General features: G+C 43.0%; 1 protein-coding gene across 8 annotated transcripts in view; it reads right to left on the bottom strand.

The window, feature by feature from the left end:
• Slc24a2 (solute carrier family 24 member 2) overlaps positions 1-11,298 on the bottom strand; it is a 237,584-nt gene extending 226,286 nt beyond the window's left edge. For 3 of the 8 annotated variants that reach the window (XM_087551414.1, XM_087551418.1, XM_087551417.1), the window contains exons 1-2: positions 11,141-11,264; positions 7,717-8,802 (exon numbers count right to left, since the gene is read on the bottom strand). In XM_087551414.1, coding sequence (XP_087407540.1) covers positions 7,717-8,649 — 933 coding nt within the window. In that variant the 5' untranslated portion in view covers positions 8,650-8,802; positions 11,141-11,264. 8 annotated transcript variants of the gene reach the window in all.
• Positions 11,299-16,399: the final 5,101 nt, after the last annotated feature.

Below are 16,399 nucleotides of genomic sequence, written 5' to 3' on the forward strand. Positions count from 1 at the left end.
TTAATATGATTTTTAAATCATGTATGTCTAATATCCTTTCATTTTGTGTAAATATGTAGGTATACATGTACACAGATCAGTATATGTGCGAGTGCATATGCATGAGAAGTCTAGAGCATGCAAACAAAAGTGATGTTCAGATGGTGCAATGGAGAGATTAGAAGCTACTTCAGTCTTAGAAAATGAGAATGTTATTTTATCATCTGGTTAAAAAATGTAATTTAAAAGGTAAGTCTAATATTTAAAGTGTTCTCCTATGACTTCCTATTAGAATATTCTCTTAAAGTTGATGTGACTCAAAATTTTGCTGGGGGTAGAGTGGCTGTTGATGAGGGTCTTTTCTTCCACGGATAGGCTACATTAAACACCCTGGGAACATATTATCAAAGTTGCACATCACTGTCACACATGCTACCTTTTAACAAATCCACAGGCTGAAATGTATTTCTCACAATATAATCTATTGCATATTCAGAAAATCCCTTCTCAACGTAGCACACTCCCCCCAAATACTAGATAACCTCCTCAAACAAACGAAAATCTTCAAATGCAAGACAAGAACAATAAGTATTGAAATATGGTGTATGAGTTCCAGGACAGAAAGGGGAAAAACAAACTTAGGGGAAAAGGCAAAAAAAAGGGCAAGGAAAAATCATGAAAGGAAACAGCAAGGCCGACGATAGAAAGTATATAGGTATGACAGAAAAAAGTCGCATTCAGACACACTAAGCCTCCAGTTCTCAGAAAATGACTATCATCCTGGAAAAGAAACAAAATGTAACTGCATTCTGCATATGACAGACTTATAGGAAACAAAACAAGATGTGTGAAATCAAAGAATGGGAAAATTAAACCTGCCAAATGCCTCCAGGAAAGGTTAACACAACAATTCCATTCTCCCTTTTCAAAAGAGATTTATTATCCACCCCCTTCTCTCTCTCTCTCTCTCTCTCTCTCTCTCTCTCTCTCTCTCTCTCTCTCTCTCTCGTGTGTGTGTGTGTGTGTGTGTGTGTGTGTGCACGCCAGGAGAGGGTGACAGGTGTCCTCCTCTATCAGTCTCTGCCTGTCCCTCCAGAGGGTCTCTGCTTGACCCTGGGACTTGCATTTTTTTCCCACTAGGTTGCATGTCAGTAAATGCTAGCAGTGTCTGCCCTACTGGGAGTTGCAGTTAAAGGTGTGTGCTGGACAGTGAGCTTGTTACTTGGCTGCTTGGATCTGAAGTTCTGGACATACATAGCAAGAGTTTTTAACTTTTGAGCTGCTTCTCAACCTCCACAACCCAATACTTGGTGACAGTTAAGATGCAGATCTGTAACTGTCCAGTTCTATTAAAAAAAAAAAGGAGCAGGAGAGGAGAGGGAAGGAGAAGGAGAGAATGGTGGAAGGTAAATGCTTTTCTGCATTGCTGACCAACTCAGAGTTTAAACCAGAGAAAACCAGATTAAGGGGGAGGGTGTCAAATGTGGACTCAATACATTAAATATCCTTGACCTCTGGGGTCTTCCAAAAGGCCTCACTCATTGTAAAACACACCTATTACCAACTGGTTAATAGAAGAAAACAAAACAATAAAAACAGCAGTATGCTGCGCCTCTATGTAAACGAGTATATAACACTAGAAATTCTGGTTGATCAAGGATTTGTGACCCCTAAACTTTCCTTTTTGTTCAAAAGAGGCGATCACTTTTCACATCTGTGGAGAAATGTGTCCTTCCTAGCTTGGGCATGCACACCTACAATCCCAGTGCCCCAGGCACCTGAGCAGGATTGAGGTTGTCAGTTCATCCTAGGTGACACAGTGAGACTGGGAAGATATAAAGGAAGGGAGGGAGGGAGGAAAGAAATAAAAAAGAGAAACTTTGTTTAGCTAAGATGGATCTTGTCTTCCTTGATGTCTGTATATGAGCTTTACTGATTTATAGACTAGCTTTGGAAGGGCTTGAGTTCCCTAACACAGTCTGAATCTTAAGCAAGCTCTGGGCTACACACGAGTGTTTATAAAAATTACTTATGATTTAATGAAAGAAATGCGAACTGTGTAAGAATATTTATAGTGTTTTAATTCTAACTTCCCCCAGAACATAACTAACAGTTTCAACCGCAAAACCTGTGATCAACGTCCAGGAACAGAGAGGTCGACTAGAGCAAGGTGCTCCCAGATGACTAGAGTCCAGCGTCGCATTCTGTTGCTTTCGGTGTCTTTATTTGGATCACTCCCTTGATTAGAACTCAGCTGACTTGCTGTCGGATTAGCATGCCAAGTCTAAGAAGTTAAGTACCATGGACAGCTGCTTTCTGGGCCAGTGACAGCCTAGTACAGTGACACATCAAAACCAGGTCTCAGCAGCCAGGCACTCCCCCCAAATGTCTGCAGGTCCTGAAAAGAGATGGTTCTAACATGCTGTACCACTAACTGGCTAGGATGGTGCTTGGAGGACAGGGTCCCAGTCATTCTATGTCTTGATGCTTTAAACGGAAGTTACACTTAGTGCAGGTATTTCTGAGCCCCTTCTAAATGGTCTCCTTAATTCAAGCAAAATTCTGAGCAATAAAATGTCAGGACAAACACACACACACACACACACACACACACACACACACACACACACACAGCTTCACTGGAGTTGATAACACACAAGCAATAGTCACTGCACAACAGCTAGGTTTATGAATATTATAACATGGCAAATACACGGCAACCTGCTTAACCCAGTGAGCCACTAAAGCAATGCTTTACCCTTCAAGCAATGCTCTTATAAATTAAACTTGGAGCTTATTAAACTTATTCTGATTCACCGTTCCTTTAAGAATGAAACAATTAAAGAGGAGAACCAACATATACTGACCACCACACCACACTGTCAAAGACTATGCTAGCTGCTTAGCCTTTCGTTCATCATTTACCTACTTTCCCAATCTTTAGGAAATGAATGCTATTGATTTTGTTTTCAAAATGAAGAAGCTGAGGCTCAGAGAGCTTCAGTAATTTCTCTGATGCCACTAGGATTGTTACATGAATGGATCTTAAGCCACTTTCCTGATACCCGGGGAAGTCAGGAGATTACTCGGGGTACTTGTGAGACAGGTGTCAATGGGAGAGGAGATAGAATGAACTGGTAAAAAGGATTAAAAGTGAGTAACAGAACAGGAAGGGTTAGACTGAAGAGGGCAGAGCAGGGTAGAGGAGGGAATAGAGAGGAATTCGTGGCACTAAAAACATTTAAAAAAAGACATCAGAAACATAGTTCAGCATCCTATTATAAATAAACATACATTAAGGGATAAAGTAGAGTTACCCACAGCAGGCAACATCTCCACTAGACAACACGGGCTATTAAGGCAAAAGCCCCACACCAGGAATGAATTCTTTCTTTTGAAGTTGTTATTCAGAGAAGTCTCATAGACCCCCCCCCCAAACATCAAATGCTATTTCACATGCTCTTGGCTACCTCCAGAACCCACGTAAGACCCTACTTCTGAAGCCATCCTGCACTTGGAGTTGGAGAAATCCAACTGGCATTGATCTGGAAGATTTCTCTCTAGCTAGTGTTTACAGTGGTGGAAGATTCTAGGCATGCTACCCAGGGAGAAAACCCATCAGCAGTTTTAGTCATCGATGAACCCTGTAAGCTACAATAGTGACTGGCCTGGCAAGACATATGCACTGGTGTGATAAAGGCATGACTATCATGGGAGTAACCAACCTCTCTTTGAAAAATTGACTTGATTCTCCCTCCACAAGATGAAACCTATACCTGGCACTAATATCCAGCCAAGAGCCTGTGACTTAGATAAATGAAAGGCCCCAGAGGAGAACTTGCTGCTCTTATCTTATTTAATGTACAGAGTTTAGACCAGCTCCTAATGACATCATTATAGATTCTTATACCTGTAGATCAATATGTCTCTCAATCCTCATCTGAAAAGCTTCAATCTGCAATAGATAGTTACTAACACAGATACCCACAACTGGCCAAGGTACAGAGAATAAGAGACTGAAAATGCTCATTCCTAAAGGAACATATATCCTGTACCCCTTTCTTCCAAGGCTCAGGAATCATGGTGGAAGAGGGGACAGAAAGATTGTTAAGGGCCTGACGTAGTAGATGTCTATAAGAAAACTTATCTTCTGAACACAGCAAGGCAGTTGCACAAACGAATGCCCAGCTGTTGTGATAGCATGCAAAAGACCTGTGCAAACTCAAGCCAGACTAAATCTCACTGTAAAGAGGGGAGGTGGCCATGACTTGGTGCTGTTGGAAACTGCTAGCTGCTGCGAGAAGGAGAAGAGACAGGAGGGAATTTTTCTAAGAAAAACTTTGATAAGTTGATTACTATTCAGTGGAAGGCCACACATTCAAGAATATTTGGGCAGCACAAATTGGTCTTTAAATATTAAAAATAAGGACACAAATTTGGGTAGGTAATAGACGGGGGCAGAACTGAGAAAAGCTGCAGTAATATGATCAAAATACATCGTATGAGACTCAAAGAACTAATTAAAAAAACCCTTTTCTGTCTGGCTTCTGTATCATATAATGGCACAATGAGACAGTTTAAAAGAGAATAATGGGATCATCAAAGAAAATCTTAAAATAAACAAACACACACAAAACCTGAAGAAAGCACACGGGGAAGCAACCTTTTATGGAAAGAATTCTTGTTCCTCCATGTATACAGTCTATTGCCTCCTGGCACAATCTATTAGTCACTATGGAACCGAATTAAGATTTCCAGCACCCTTATTGAAATAAGTCATTTGAAAGCTATTTCACCATGTTGAGCCCAGAAGAACTGATGATTCTATAGCAAGAACCGACTGATGATCTGTGTGAGGTTGTCTAAAAAGTGTTTTCTCTACTTTCTCAAATTCTCCTGCCCCATAATTGCAAAAACTAAGCAGTGAAGCTTACAGGAAAACATGCCGGTACTTGCTCTCTGGGTGTTTGTACAGTGCCGTCCTGCCTACTGAGATGAGTGTGGGATACAGTCAGTGTAGGGATTCTCTTTCTATGTCCAGATGACAACAGAGCACTGTTTCCTGCAGAAGAAATGTGCTATTCCAGTCAAAGTGAGCTCAGCACACCAGAAGGAAAGTGGCTATACTCAAGCCAGCCCATCTGAGACATCTGTGCTCGGAGCCCGGAGCAACATCTATCAGATTCTGGAACCAGGAATGTGATAAGGATTGTGGTCACTTCAAAGTTTCAGCAGTGAGTAAAACAAAACAAAACAAAACAAAACAAACAACAAACAAACAAACAAACAAAACACCAACAAGACATAGTTTCTTGAAGGGAGTCAGGTTCTTATGAACCACCCCACTTGAAAATGTATGATAGTACTCAAGCCAGATAGAGTTCTGCCATGGGAGAAACCATCTTCTCCAATTAGATACCCTATGCTAAAAGGAACGATGATTGACCGGATGGAATAAATTAAAACTGTGTACTGTGAAAGAACAATAAGAGAATAAGCACACATGGAAATATTTAAGAGTAGCTTTATGATAAATTTATGTATACTTAAGACTTCTCAAATTAAAACTAAGACAGAATTAAGAATAAAATTATGGACATGAAAAAGGAATGTCAGCCGGAATCACTGACTTATAAATGATCAGTAAAGTGAAATGACAATAATCTAGTTAAGCAGGTAAGAACTCTGCCAGGTCTCCTTTACTGAGGACGTTATAGTTGACTGAGTTCTCTCTGTAGCCTGCTTTTAAAGCTATTTCCCGGCTGCATTCCTACCCCCACTAAAATCAGAATACAAACTCCATAAGTTCCAATGTTTGCAAATGCAGCCAGCACAATTTCCAACAAAGTATATGCGTATGTAAAGAAAGCCCATGGTAGGAAAAAAGAAAAAGAAAAAGATCCCAAGGCACAGAGTTCCTCCAGACTTTCCACTGTTGATGTGCCTGGGGTATTTCTAAAGTGCCAGATCACCTCCTTGCTTCTCAAAAATATGGCTTTTCCTGAGAACCGTCCAGTACTCTGAAATAGACCACAGACTAGTAAGCAAATCATTCAGATAGACCTGAGGAGAGGTTGAGGGTCATCCTTTTTGTTACTAAGGTAGAACACAGAGCATAAAGAATGTCTCTGTCAAATGCCATGAAGGGTATGTCCTCAGCTGACACAAGTGAATGCATGCTTGCTGCATATTGTGCTAAACAGCTCTAGAAACTGCAGTTTTCAATGAGCACACACTGAAATAAATGTTAAAATAAACATATAGCGCAAACATGCCATGGATCAGAGAAAAGTAAAGTGCTTGTTACAAAAGCCTGGTGACCAGAGTTTGTTTCCTTAAACCCTCATATAGATGAAAGAAATGAACTCAACAAAATTGCCCTCTGATTGATACATATGGTGTGGAACATTCACCCTCCCCATATCATGTATATGTACATGGTAACAATAATTAAAACATTTTCCTTTGCATGTTTTGTACATATTCTATCTCCTGTTTACATAAATATCATTAGTGATTTTTTTTCACTCGGTTTCTACTCTGTGGCTACTACAAAGATCAATGATCATCAAACTAGACCATAAAGGAATTATGTACATTTAACCAAAATAATGTCATTTTCTTCTTCTTTTTGTGATCAAATATCCTACTGCTGCTCCAACATCTGCTTTTAATATTAGTGAGGATTTTTCCCCCTTGCAAACATGAAAAGTTTCTGTATGTACTTGGGTTTTCCCATTTAAAATCGTATTCAGAGGTGACATTTTTATAGTTGGAATATAAATCAGAAGGCTGCATTAATTATGAAACCACATTAAAATTCTCTGATGCTGTTCAACTATTGTTTTCCTTTCAAATTTACATTTTTAGGTCAATTTCTTTTAAACTCTTTGCAAATCTGCCTCCCAATTAAGCAACGTTACCTCCAATTCTCCTGTGAAAGTATACTGGGTCATGTTTATTCTGCTGTGCAAAAGGGCTGCTGCAATACAGAAGCAGGCTGGCCAGTGACTTCCTCTACAGTGGACACTGATTCGTTTCAAATAATACCACACGGGTCAAGAAAAACAGGCATAGGTCTGGGGGTGTGACTCAGTCTTGGGGTGCTTGCCTAGTGATGTGGGAGGCACTTGGGTTTAATCCCCAGAACCATAAGATAAAACTGACTTAAAGAGAAAAGGAAAAATAACTCCAGCCAGGACAATGAAGCCAAACTGCAGTGTAAGCCCAGGCTGCTGCTGAAGGATACAGCTCTTATAAAGCAAACTTTCTCCCCTAGATATCGCTAAAGAGATGGCTCTTGATCACTGTCATATGCTTACCTAAAAAACAAAACCCTGTCACTTGCTAAGAATACGCCCATCAAAATTAAACCACTCTCAAAAATCTCTGGGTCCATTTTCCAAAATGCAAGCCAATGCTGAGTCTGCCATGGGATGCTTATGTAACCTATATTTACATTGTTTTCTTTTTTTAAACTCTACACTAGCTTGGAAACTTGGTAGACATATAGAAGAATGTCCAGCAAATTATATTTTCTAGTGTCACTTTGATTGGCTCTCACAAAACTGCAGAATGCAAATCTATTACTCACTATAGCCCAAAGATCATCGTAGTTAAAACAAAACAAAACAACCGCTCCCCCCTCAAAAAAAACAGAACAAGCTGAGGCTTGCCCAAACATCTGCATTCAGAACCAGGCTAAGAAAATGGTTAGGTAAAGACACTTCCACCCACCTTGGCTTGGGCTTCTGACACTGTCACCTTGACAACTTTATTGCGATTTATCATTTGCTTCACCCATCTCTCTACTTGGACGTTGAACTTCATGAAAACCACATAGGCGAAATAAGCTGTTAAGAGGAGTAAGCTTTCCCACCACATGATAACGTTATCCAGGAAAAATATGATCAACATGATCAAATCAACGATGTAGAAGGACACATCCCGAAAGAGCGGCCACCAGGTCAGGTTTAAGATTTCTCTAGAAAACAGAGCACACATGCCAATAACAAAGAGGATATTGAACACGGCGGAACCTACGATGGTGCCAATGCCCACGTTGCTGTGCGCAATGAAAACCCCTATGAGAGATGTGAAAAGTTCTGGGGCTGACCCGCCTGCGGCCATGAAGGTGGCTCCGGCCACATCATCAGAGATTCCCAGTTTTTCAGTGATGACAGTTAGAGAAGGAACAAAGAACTCATCACAGACGATGGCTAAGGCTATGAACATATAGATCATTCCGATGACATGGAGAATGATGGCACCTTTCCTTCGCTCCTCCAGGGAAAAGACATCCTTTGGGTAGTCTCCCTGGGCGTGATCAGTACCGTTCTCAGATCGGTCTTCCTGAGAAGCAGGTGGCTGTGGGGTGTAATCTCGAATCTTGTCATTTAAGTCTAAGAGAGTTCTTTGACGGTGACCGGGTGCTGCCCTAGGGCCCGTCACATCACTGGCTTCTCCTCTGTTGTTCTGAGAGTATGTCTCAGTAAAGGCACTGATTGAAAACGGGACAGTGCTCACGGCTACCAGGCCCATGACAAGGCCAATGACTCGAATTAGCTTCAGTTTTTTCCTGGTATTATAATGTCTCCTGCAGCCAGATGGTGACTCATGGGAACACCATTCCTGCAGGAGCCTGACTGTGGCGCTTTGATGGAGATCCATCTTGGATCTTCTGGTGGATATGGTGGTCTTCACACTTCAGACTCACACAGACGGCTCTGTCATGCTGCTCCTTGCTTCCCAGTGGATGGTGCTTATGGGGCTCTTCTACAATTGGGAATCTTTACTCTTCACAGGAAACTATCACCACCTGAACTTAAATAAGAACAATGGTAAGTAAGTCACATAAAGGTAACTTTGCAGACATGATGAAGTCTTGTCCTATAGTCTGTGTTCATGGGTAAGCTACTTAAGTTCCAGGAGCCTTGGTTTCCTTCATTGATTTTATAAAACTTTCCCTCAATTTTAATCATGTGTGTCTGTGTGTGGGTATGTGCACATGGGAGTGCAGGTGCCCTTGGGGTCCAGAAAAGGCCTTAGGGTCACCTAAAGCTAGAGGTATAGGCAGTTGAGATCCAACCAACTTGGATGTTGGGAACCAGACTTTGGTTCTTTGCAAGAGCAGAGTGTTCTTATGTATGTATCTGCATATATATTTGCAAGTATGCTTAACTTCTAAACCATTTCTTCAGCCCTGGGTTTCCTAATTGTAAAACTGGTCAAAAGGACTAGAGTGAAATACTTACTTAGCTTGGAACCCTGGGTTTACTCTCTAGACACAGACACACACAGACACACAGACACACAGACACACAGACACACACACACAGAGAGAGAGAGAGAGAGAGAGAGAGAGAGAGAGAGAGAGAGAGAAAGAGAGAGAGAGATTGATTAAATGTCATAGGCAAAGAAAGTCCTCGTCAACCAGAATTGCTTTGTGTATGCACACACATACTTGCACACACATGCACTGAGGCTCCCATCCAGAGCCTCAAACACTCCAGACAATAACTCTGTCACTGAACTACAACCTCATAAATTGCTTTAAGATGAGTTTAAAACATGAGGAGCACTTGGAAGAGGTGGTATCTAGAATGGACATATGAATAAACCAAGTTAATATTTCAACAAATCTGATGTTAGGTTCAGACAGCTGAGGTGCATATAAGTATGAAAAATTTATAAACAAAAGTCGATTTATCCATTTGAAGTCACGCAACCATCTTCCAGTGCTAAAATGGTCCCACTCCCTTCGGAACTAAGTTCTTGACAACTGACCATTATCCATTATGTTTTCTTCTAGAACAATTATGTAATTCAGAGCATGTTCTGATTGAACCTGTCATTTGGAAAGAGGTGGATTTGGGAGAAGGTAATACCGTCTCCCCCCTTTAATATAAAAATCATAGGATATTATTTTTTTATGAAAGTGACTCATATTAGATACAGAAAACCTGCTGTTCAAATATTTAAGTTTATAAAAACAATGTCCTGGCAACACAAACAAGCTGCTGTTTTCTTAAAGCATCTAAACTGTTTTCAGCAGGAGCTTCAAAACAACAACCAAATCCTTTAGTCTTATTTTCAAAAGCTCAAACAAAGCTCAAGGCAGTGACATGACCAGGAGGCTATTTAGAGACACCAAGCGTGTATTTCGTAAACAACATGCAAGTTGCAGCAACACCTCCGTCCACAAAATCCTCCCCCAGTAGCCCCAACACCTATCCTTTATGCCAGATATGCAAAGCAGAGTTTTGATTCGCTATTGCACGGAAGAGGTGGGTAAAGTACCCCGCAGGACTGCCGCTACAGTCAAGGTTCCCTTTCTAAATAAGCCTTTACATTTCCTGTTATTTTCTTTTTCGATGCCAAAGATTTCATTTTAGGAGCATTCTCCGAGATCACCTCAGGTATAAAATAAGCTAATTAAACACACGCCACTTACACGCTGGGATTAGCTGGAGCAGAGTAAGACTACCAGTCAACACAGGCTGAGTTGCAGCTGCTCCTCAGATAACCCTAGTCCATCGAAGCTGCCTGCCTGCAGATGTCTAAGCTTAGCACCCGTGAGTGATTAAGCGACTCACAGTGCTATACGGATTGTCACAGTGCTGGGTCAAGGCTAGCCTGGGTTGGACTCCCAAGGTGCAAGATCAGCTCCAAGGCAAGCTATGAAAACCCACTGCTCTGTTCTTTGGGATGTGCCCCCAGCCGCGCCCCAACTTTGCTTTGCATGATCTTAAACTTTTCCCATGGAAGGTCATTAAGAAAATAAAACGAAAGGGTAGCCACTCCACCTGCTAACCTGGAGCTGCGACGCCTTTGGCTTGGTGCTTGTGCTCTGGTTCTCCCCCGAATAGCTTGTGTGTGTCTGGGGAAGGAGCGCGCCTTTGCGCATCCCCTCCTAAGTCAGGCTCTTGCGGGTTCCCTCCCTCCGAGAGCCTGGGTGGGCCATGCCGGGGCTGGCAACCCGCGCCCCCGAGCGGAGAGTTGGCTAACTCAGAGCTGGGCCTGGGGTGCCACATTCACCACGGGGCCACCTGTGAGTCTGAGGCGCAGCAGCGCGGTGCGCGCGACCCACCCGGGGACCAGCGGCTCAGCGGCTCAGCGGCTCAGCGGCTGCAGAGCTGGAGACCCGGAGACCCGCACTTACCAGCACCGGTGAGCAAGGCTCCCACGCCTGGCCGTTCGGGCCGCTCTTACGCCTCCTGAGGCCAGGGCCCAGGCTCGCGCTGGACGCCGCCTTCGCTGGCCGAAGCTGGGCTCGCGAGGACACTGAGCAGCGGGCGAGCGGTGGCGAGCCAGGCTGGCGGATGCCGCTGGGCCCCTCCCTCTCGGCGGCGCGGGAGTAGCCGCAGCTCGGCGCCCTCCCGCCTTGCGCGCCTCCTGCGCGGGCCACGCCCGCCGCCGCCTGCTGCCAGATTTCTCCGCAGTGGGGACCAGGTCAGGGTGTGCAAGCAGGCAAGGGCACAAAGGAGAAATCGTACAGGTCCTTGCTGTACCTGCTTCCCAAAGCCCAAAAGTGCTATCAAGTTTGGGGTCACCAATAGTCCTCTCCAATTATCAGCAGGAATAGTGGGCTGTCTGTATAGTGTAAAGGTGGGAAAGGTGGTCTTCAGAAAGGTACAGGCCGTGGGGACAAGGTTCTTGGCCTCGGCGGGAATTCTAGTTTGCAGAAATGAGACACTGAAGGGTCTTTAGTCTAGCAAGGAAACTCTTTATTATCAGTATAATAATACTACCCAAGATACTGTGTCACTTGGTGTTCCTGACAGGCCTCATGTTTTTGCCTCAGGATTCCCAACCTAGTGCTTCTTCCTGCCTTATTTTAAAAGGTGTCCTTAACCAGGAGAAACCGAGTCCAGCTCCCTGGGGATCAAGATAAGAGTATGGGCCACCTTATGAACAATAATGCCAAGCAACCAGAGCTTCCAGGAACTAAGCCACTACCTAAAGACTATACATGGACTGACCCTGGACTCTGGACTCTGACCTCATAGGTAGCAATGAATATTCTAGTAAGATCACCAGTGGAAGGGGAAGCCCTTGGTCCTGCTAAGACTGAACTCCCAGTGAAATGTGATTGTTGGGGGGAGGGCGGCAATGGGGGGAGGATGGGGAGGGGAACCCATAAAGAAGGGGAGGGGGAGGGATTAGGGGGATGATTGCCCGGAAACCGGGAAAGGGAATAACACTCGAAATGTAAATAAGAAATACTCAAGTTAATAAATAAAAAAAAAGAGTATGGGCCAATGAGTAGAAGATGGGACAAACTATTTGTTGAGGGAAATTTTATATGCATATAAACTTGATAGACAAGGAGAATCCAGCCTGGGAAATGTTAGAGGTTTTCTGTGCCTTTGGGCCCCTTCTTGAGCTCCATCTTTTTGGCTCTGCAGCTCATCAGAGGTTTACTCAGACCTCTGGGGTGGTCTTGCTAAGTCGAAAGAAGCCTCGGGAACCTAGAGACTTTCATTTTCATCGGACATTCAAGACTATTGCCTTACTGATAGACTTAAATTTTCATTTTGAACGTCAGGGGTGAATTTGAAAAGAAAACAAACCTTTGTTTTTTGTTTTGGGACATACACACAGATGCAAGAAAAGAACACAGAAAGCTTTTGGGGTAACAAAATTGACTCCTGGCAAGTTGTATTTTATACTTGCCCCCTTTCCCAGTGCCCCTCTTCATGAAACAAATCTCAAACGGCACATCATCTCATTCACAAACACTAAGGAGAAGGAAGGAAACAGGTAACCAATACTAATGTTGTCTTAAGAAAGACTCCAGAAATGACCCAGTTAGGCTCATATTCATCATGAGTCAACCTGAACATCAGGAGATCATTACAATGGCTTCAGGTCATCAGCAGCCATTCACGATGTTTCCAAAACAACACAACTGATTGGTAACTGTTGATGACAGAGAGGGACCCAAGTCATATTGCAAAAACACTTGCAGAATGAGAGCAATCACGGATTTCTTCTACCTTTCTGTACAAAGGGAACCTGAGGGTACCCTCCTTCCGCTTCTGCTTCCCTTGTTTTTGACCTTATGGACTGAGAAATCCCCATCTGTCTCAGGCTGCAGATGCTAAGAACAAGGAAATAGGAACAGCCTGTACAGGTTCTGCTAAAGAGAAAACAAACTGGGCATGATGGCCGTAGCCTGTAATTCCAGGGCTGTGTAGCAGTTTTCTCTGACATTCATAACCTTCACCTTAGTTGGAAATTTAAAACAGAGATATGAAAAGGAAGGCTAAAAACAAACACATAAACAAACCAAAAAAAAAAAAAAACAGGATATTTTAAGACAGGATGCTTACAGGAAAGTGAAACAACTGGGTATTTAGAGGGGAAGTGAAATATTCCATCTTGCTCAGAGACAGCTAATGGCCTTAAGACACAAAGCAAACAACCCAAAGTTTCTTCAGGAAGTCCCTGAAATTGACAAGATTGACTAACCACCTCCCTTCCCAAGAATATATAAACAGTAAAGACTGCTCAGTCACTTTCAGACCAACTGAGGAAAGACTCACAGGACAAGCTCCAAGGAAATATCTCAGACAAGATTAGCTGCTTAGAAAGAAGCTTCAGCTAGGCTACCACCTGAAGAGGCAGAAATTAGCCAAGCATCTTGGAAGACACACAGGTCTGCTTCAGTGCCTTGAAGAAACAGAGACCAGCCAAGCTGCTTGGAAGAGATTCAGACCAAGTGAGTGATAAACACCCTCCAACCTGTTGAACTGCCTTCATGCTATAGAGTATGGTCCAGGTATCTATCGTTAGTGAACTGTCACCCATGGTGTTATGGGCTTCTGATATGTTGCTGTGTTTGAATCATTTCTTTTCCTGAAATTAACCCCTTGTCTATATTCCTGTAAGTAACCCCAGTAAAGCTCATTGTGTCACCAAGTTGGACTTTGGTGGTATCTATACTTGTTCTATCATTGGTTTCCTATCTGAGGCCAATTGCTGTTTGTTCATGGCTGCCCAGGAATAGTGCCACACAACACTTAAACCTCAGGAGGCAGAGAGGCAAGTGGATCTTTGTGTCGGATGAGTTGCGAGTTTCTGTGTTAACTACTGTCAGACACACAAAGAAACTTCTGAGTAGGTCTTAGAGCTGCGTTCATCTGTGAGTATAGAGATGTAAATTTAGAAAGCAGTTTGACACTCATTTTAGCGGAATAATAATGGTGGGTTTACACCTAGGGCTTACGAGCTCTTCAACCGTGGTCTTTCATCTAGATTTATAGCACCGGGCAGGTACTTCCTCCTGTGGAGGAGGCCTTAAATCCCATCAGAAAGCTACTGGTTACCTCCACAATATTTGTACCACTACTGCACACATGGGCATGACTTGCCACACTGATCATCATTGTAGTTCAAAGTTCATGGCCAGACAAGACTGTTGATATTTTCTTGCAAAGCACCTTCAAGTGTTATGAGAGCTATCTAGCAATGAGGAAGCTTCCTGGTCATTACCATTTGATTTCTCCAAGTCCTATGACAGAAACGTATGTTGTCTTCAGCAGTAGGGTCTTACCATAAAATTCTGGTGAGCCACTACATGGCAATAGCCTTTATTTTTTCAGCGGTCACTGTAACACGTCTGACAGATAACTGGAGAGGGAATATAAACAACTTGGGACTGTATTTTTCAATTGGCAAGATATTTTTTAAAGCAACCATCTCTAGTGTCATAGAAATGACTAGCAACCTTTAAAATATCTTTTGATTTAATAATGTAAAAGCAAAGCAAATCAGAAAAAAAAAACAAAAATCAAAGCTGTGGTAAATCATTAGAAAGTGGAGGTGAACAGAGCAGAGTCGGTTTAACTGCCTTTTTCCTCATTCTCCCTCCCTCACACCCCTCTTTTCTGCCCACTTTTTATTACAGTTTCTAGCATCCATGTTACCGAAAGCAGCAGGCTGTGAGGCCACATGAAAAGGACGTAGGGATCCCAGCATTAGCAGTTTCTGGGGCTTTCCATAGGCTGAAGATGAAAATCCCCTGCTAAGAGTTTGCAGTGTCCAGACCACAGACCTGACATTTTCCCCCCTTTAGGAGCTTCTGAAGTCATGAATCTGTCCGTGCATTTCAACCAGCAGGAGATGATGTATCTGTGAGGTGGAAAAGCAGCTGCAGTCAAGTGTTACTTAAGGCCAATCAGGAAGGAGTAGCTTGCTCTGTGGTAACATGAGACTCAGAGATCACAGTGGCCTAAAACGCAAAGGCTTGCCCTTGCACAACTGACCATGGTGAATTTTGCTGTGTCACGCTTGTTCCGGGTTGCAGGCTGTCCTTCTAAGTGGGCACACTGCAGTTTACAGTCATGGGACACATGGATTAGCTTCTTTTATGGCTTCAGCTTTTAAGGCAGCCACTTGCCATGGCTGCTCACTACTCATTGGCTGAAGCCAACCACGTGACCAACCTAAGGTCACGAGCGCAAAGAAACAGTAATTCTGCATGCTTGGAAGAATTGGAGAGGTGTTGTCGCCAGCACTTGTGACTGTCACATCGGGCGATAGGTGTGAGAATAAAGAACCTAACATCTTAAGCATTAACCGGATTTTTCACTGGAAAACAGCTTTTATTTATCTTTTCACTGTACTAGATTTTTATCACTACAATTCTCATTTTGTAGATGAAAAAAATGAAGATTTTTGTATGATTAAGTAATTTGCTCAACATCAAACAGCCTCCACTTGAGTCCAACATTGTCTCCAAAGTCAGAGTTCTTGGCAGTATTGCTCACGGAATATGACAGGGTTGGTGACATTTCCTATTGAAACGACATGCTAGGGCATGTTTAGATGCATTTCTGCTACCACTAGTCAGTCCGCAGACAGCAACGGTCTGCTTCGTAAAAGAAACTAGTATGCTTGTTTAAAAATCATGGGATATGTATTAGAACGGAGTCCGGCACGCTGCGAAGACATTCTCCTTGGGTCCCTACCCTGAGCTGCCTTTTCTTTCTTTTGTTCTTGGTGGTGGGTTTTGGTTTATTTTCTTTGTCTGTGGCCTCAGTCGTCTGGTTGTATGAGAACCACAACAGTGAACATTGTGGAGTTGAGGGTCAACTTTCGGATTCTTTCCCTTTTATATCTCAGTAGCACATATGCGCCCATCCCAAAGATGGTTTTCATCTGCTGATTAGATATTGAGTGAGGAGAAATGATGAATGGCTATTATTTTTACAACAGGAACAGGAATTTTTCTGCCTTTTAAATGCCCAGGAAGGTAAAAGTCAGCATCTTCTTGCAAGCCTGGCTTAGCCTCGTGGCTTCTGAGTACCAATGCTAAGGCCAGGGCCCAGAGGCGGGCAGAAGTAAGTCTATTGATTTCAGCAGTGATTTGGAGTCTAAAGTCTTGGCTGTCTTCCTGGTTCCAGTGGGGACTTCT

The sequence above is a fragment of the Rattus norvegicus genome, chromosome 5 (assembly GCF_021556685.1).
Source record: "Rattus norvegicus strain SHRSP/BbbUtx chromosome 5, alternate assembly SHRSP_T2T, whole genome shotgun sequence".
Lineage (NCBI taxonomy): Eukaryota > Metazoa > Chordata > Mammalia > Rodentia > Muridae > Rattus > Rattus norvegicus.